At 46.3% G+C, this 4166-nt stretch overlaps 1 protein-coding gene across 1 annotated transcript; it reads right to left on the reverse strand.

Moving 5' to 3' along the window:
• Positions 1–355: 355 nt before the first annotated feature.
• Positions 356–3567, reverse strand: LOC125531038 (protein NRT1/ PTR FAMILY 8.3-like). Its single transcript, XM_048695449.1, has 6 exons — positions 3398–3567; positions 3185–3287; positions 2878–3095; positions 2266–2795; positions 1544–1588; positions 356–1310 (listed from the first exon to the last, which is right to left on the reverse strand). Exons 1-6 carry the CDS (start codon positions 3455–3457, stop codon positions 527–529), a joined length of 1740 nt encoding a protein of 579 aa, XP_048551406.1. The 5' UTR covers positions 3458–3567; the 3' UTR covers positions 356–526.
• Positions 3568–4166: the final 599 nt, after the last annotated feature.

Consider the following 4166-nt stretch of genomic DNA (forward strand, 5'->3'; position numbering starts at 1 on the left):
AGTTTTGGAACCCAACAGATTTTTTTACAAGGTTTGTGTTTTGTGCAAATAACTCTGCAGCCATACCTACAGTTTATAGTTCCAGAGAAGTGCACAGAACAATTTTATTGCTCCCTCCGATCCATATTAATTGTCTCTGGTTTAGTACAAAGTTAACGATTAATATGGATCGGAGGGGTACCAGATTACATTCTCGAATTATTTTCCTACTAGATTATAAGCGGACGAGAAGCCCTACCTGAATATATTTCTCATACCTGCAAAGCAGCAGAAAAATCCCACTGCATAGGGGGGGGGGGGGACATGGGCGGCGTGTTCTTCTCTTGGTTTGAAGTTGGCTGCTAAGTACAGAGAATAGGCGGAAGTAAAACCATATATACAATGATAAAAATTGAAGTTTCAGTTTATTATCTATCATTCTGATGGATAATGCTGTGCGCCATCCACAGATACTGCATAGAAGCCATCTTTGTTGTGATATGATAGGAAAGTCAATAAGCTTCTGTCCAGTGTTCACCATTTTGTGTCAAGAAGTTGTCTTCTCTCTATGCCTCATGGAGTAGTGCACAAATTGCGCCAGATTCAGTAAGCTAAGAGCAGCCATCATCCAGAAGAAATAGTCCAAGTGCCCTTCATTCAGATTATCCGGGATCCATCCAGGCGCACCACCGTGCTTCGTGGCCACCGCAACAACACTAAATACGAGTGCGTTGAAGTAAGCCGCGGACGCAACTGCAAGCTGCGAGAATGCTGCACAAAGGCTCTTCATGGTGTAAGGGGCCTCATCGTAGAAGAACTCCACCATTCCGATTCCTGTGAAAACCCCAGCTGTACCTTGCATTACATATGCAGGAACTTGCCACAGAATGCTCACTGGCACAGGCACATTCTGGTCTGCCAGGCCACTGGCTTGCGCGATGGCCAGCCTTTTCATCTCAAGCATTGCTGAGTACACCATGGTCAGCATGGACAGTGCAAAGCCAATTCCAAGGCGCTGCGTCTGCGAGAAGCCCTTCGCCTTGCCGGTATAACGCCGCACGAGTGGCACTAGCACGGATTCGTAGATGAAAACCCCAATAAGGACGCTGAACACGTTGACAATAGAGAGGGAGGCAGGTGGGATTGCGAACTGGCCGACGTGGTTGTCCATGACCATCCCCTGCTCGATAAATGTCGATGCGCTCTGCCCAGCGACTGAGTAGAAGATCACGAACGACGCCCAGACGGGTAACATCCGTAGCAGTATCTTCAGCTCCTCAACTTGGGTTACTGTGCAGAGACTCCATGAACACATCGGCAACGCCGTGCATGTCTTGTCTAACGGGGGCAGCACCGGCAGCCTTGTCTAGAAACCTGAAGAATGCAATCACATAATTATAACTTATATATAAGAGGGCGAGTTAGTAGCAGTAGGTGGCAAAGTGGCTTTGTTACCTATTCCATTAGGAACCGCAGATTGGGTAACATCCGTAGCAGTATCTTCAGCTCCTCAACTTGGGTCACTGTGCAGAAACTCCATGAACACATCGGCAACGCCGTGCATGTCTTGTCTAACGGGGGCAGCACTGCGGCAGCCTTGTCTAGAAACCTGAAGAATGCAATCACATAATTATAACTTATATATAAGAGGTAAGGTCTCGCACTTTAAGTTTACTCATAGATGCAGTTTCTAGATATCGTTTTGTAGCAAATTTTCTGACGAAAATGCCTTTTGGAGCTCGGCCTCCATGGAGGCCGGTTTTTGAAAAACACAAAATTCATGAAAATTCATATTTTTACAATTCAAAAAAATCTGAAAAAAATTACAGATATACATGGAGGCATAACACACATGTGTGTAAATTTTTAGGACGAAATACGTTGAAATGAAGGCTGTGCAAAAAAGACAAATCTGAGGCTTTTTAACACATGTTACTATTCATCCTCAAAGCTCAGAAATTTGTCTTTTTTGTGTAGGTCGCATTTCGAAGTATTTCATCTTGAATTTTTACATGCACATACATTTCATCCGTATATAGTTGCATATTTATTTTCAGAAATTTTTGAAGTCAAAAAGTTTGAATTTTGAATTTTTCAAAAATAAAGGGCTTCATGGTGCTCGGTCACCAAAACGCCCTACTCATTTTCTGATATCTTTTGTGCTTGCAAAAAAGATGTCACACCTCACAATTGCACAAAAAGATGTCATAGCTCAATGAAATAACTTGTTTCTAAATGTCAAATTTAGACTATGGATTGATTTTAGTAATGCAATAATTGAAGTACCTGAATTGATTCGTATGCTGAATATTGTGACTTGATTCAGGTGCTGATGACGAACTGGTCGGCTCGTACAAGGACGATATATCATCTGGCAGTTGCACATGCCACTTCCTGATGGCCGCAACGAGCACCTGACAGATGCTCGTGAATGGGCTTGCTCTCAGTTTCCTGAACCTGTACACTCTGGAGCCACCAACAAACACTGCTAGGCCCAAGGCCATGAGCACCGTTGGGATCGCGAAACTGAGCCCCCACCAACCATTGTCCTGCAGCCAAACAAGCAGTGTGCTCGACAGAAGGGAGCCGAGATTGAGCAGGAAGTAGTACCAGTTGAAGAAGGAGCCCTTCTTCTCCAGCTCTGTCAGGTCCCCGCTGTCGAACTGGTCGGCGCCGAAGGCCGACGCGCAGGGTTTGATGCCAGCGCTCCCAAGCCCGGCAAGATAAAGTCCTAGGTACACCACCACAGCATGATGAACATCACCATGGTAGTAGGATGTCGGGACTGATGCTGAGACCGTGAGCACGAGCATCCCCTGTCAAATTTGCAGTGTTGAGAGTCGCAATTATCATTACAGAGATCTGGTGGGTTAGCCGTGCTGTGCTAGCCGTACTTACAATGGTGTAGACCGGAAGGGAAACAACCATCGTCCAGTATCTTCCCAGATATGTGTCAGCCAAGAAGGCCCCAATAAGTGGCGCGAGGAAGCATGCGCCAACCCAGGCAGAGACATCCCGCGCGGCGGCGACCTTGCTTTCGTGGAGCACCGTGGTGAGGTAGGTCACCAAGTTGGACGCGATTGCAAAGAAGGCGACGCATTCGCAAAACTCGACGCCTGAGATGCGTTGAGGGGGTCAGCAGCAAAAAGAGAAGAAGAGAAAAAACAGGAGCAGTTTGCATGAGTGAATCGCTCTTGTCTGGTACCTAAAATCATGTAGCACGCCCTCCAATTGCCTGTGTTGTGCTTCAGAGCAGGCTGATTGTTGATGTCAACAGATCCATCGCTGGTGTATTCTGAACCTACATCCTACATCACAGTACCAGGACATCCAGTTTGGAAAATTGAAACTGTAAATCTCTCGCGGAGGACTGACAAGGAGTAAGAGAAGAAGAGAAGTGGAGTGTAAGACAGTATACCTGATTAAGCAGCGGTTGCAGATGTAGCAGGGGCCTCTCCTCGTCTGCTGCTGCTTCCATGTCTGCTTATAAGATGGAGCAGAAGGAGGGTCGAGGAAAGGAGCTCGGCATCGCCTAAAAGTTACCTGCATGTGCTCTTGTCTACTTTTGGTCTGAAGACTGGTAGGTTGCTTCCAAATCAGTGGTAGGGTCACTAAGATATATGGTAAAAAGGTGGCAAGTTCATTCCAAATCAAGGGATCGCGTGTGTTGTGACTGCATTTTCTTTTCTGGTGAGTGAACTATGATTGCAGGGTCGATTTTGGCTACAGACCACAGTGGTGTCTCCATTCGCCTACATCAGGACCCACGCCCATGACATATCCCCCCCCCCCCCCCCTCTGCAACGAGTAATTTGGAACGGAGGGAGTAGGAGGCTAGGAGGTAAATTTGTTTTTCTTTGATTCTGTTCAACACCAGTATATATGTGGACCTAACAATTTTTTATTTTTTTACTTTTGAAATCACAAGGAGCAGACACACACCGTTGCAAAGACAATCAATGGCGCTGGTGGTGGCCTGAGGAACCAGTTACTATGAGTCTCTGACTATTGATTGATTATGTCGGAGGGATGGTTAAAATAAAGAGATGCGACGAAAATTTGAAAGGTGGAGGGATGGCGATGGTGGTGTCCATATGCACATAGGGCCCACAAGACGTTCCCACCTGCAGCACGCAGCCAACTCTTTTCTGCCCACTATTGCCTCAGGTATTTGCATTTATAAGAGA

This window comes from Triticum urartu, unplaced genomic scaffold, assembly GCF_003073215.2.
Source record: "Triticum urartu cultivar G1812 unplaced genomic scaffold, Tu2.1 TuUngrouped_contig_6745, whole genome shotgun sequence".
NCBI classification, from domain to species: domain Eukaryota; kingdom Viridiplantae; phylum Streptophyta; class Magnoliopsida; order Poales; family Poaceae; genus Triticum; species Triticum urartu.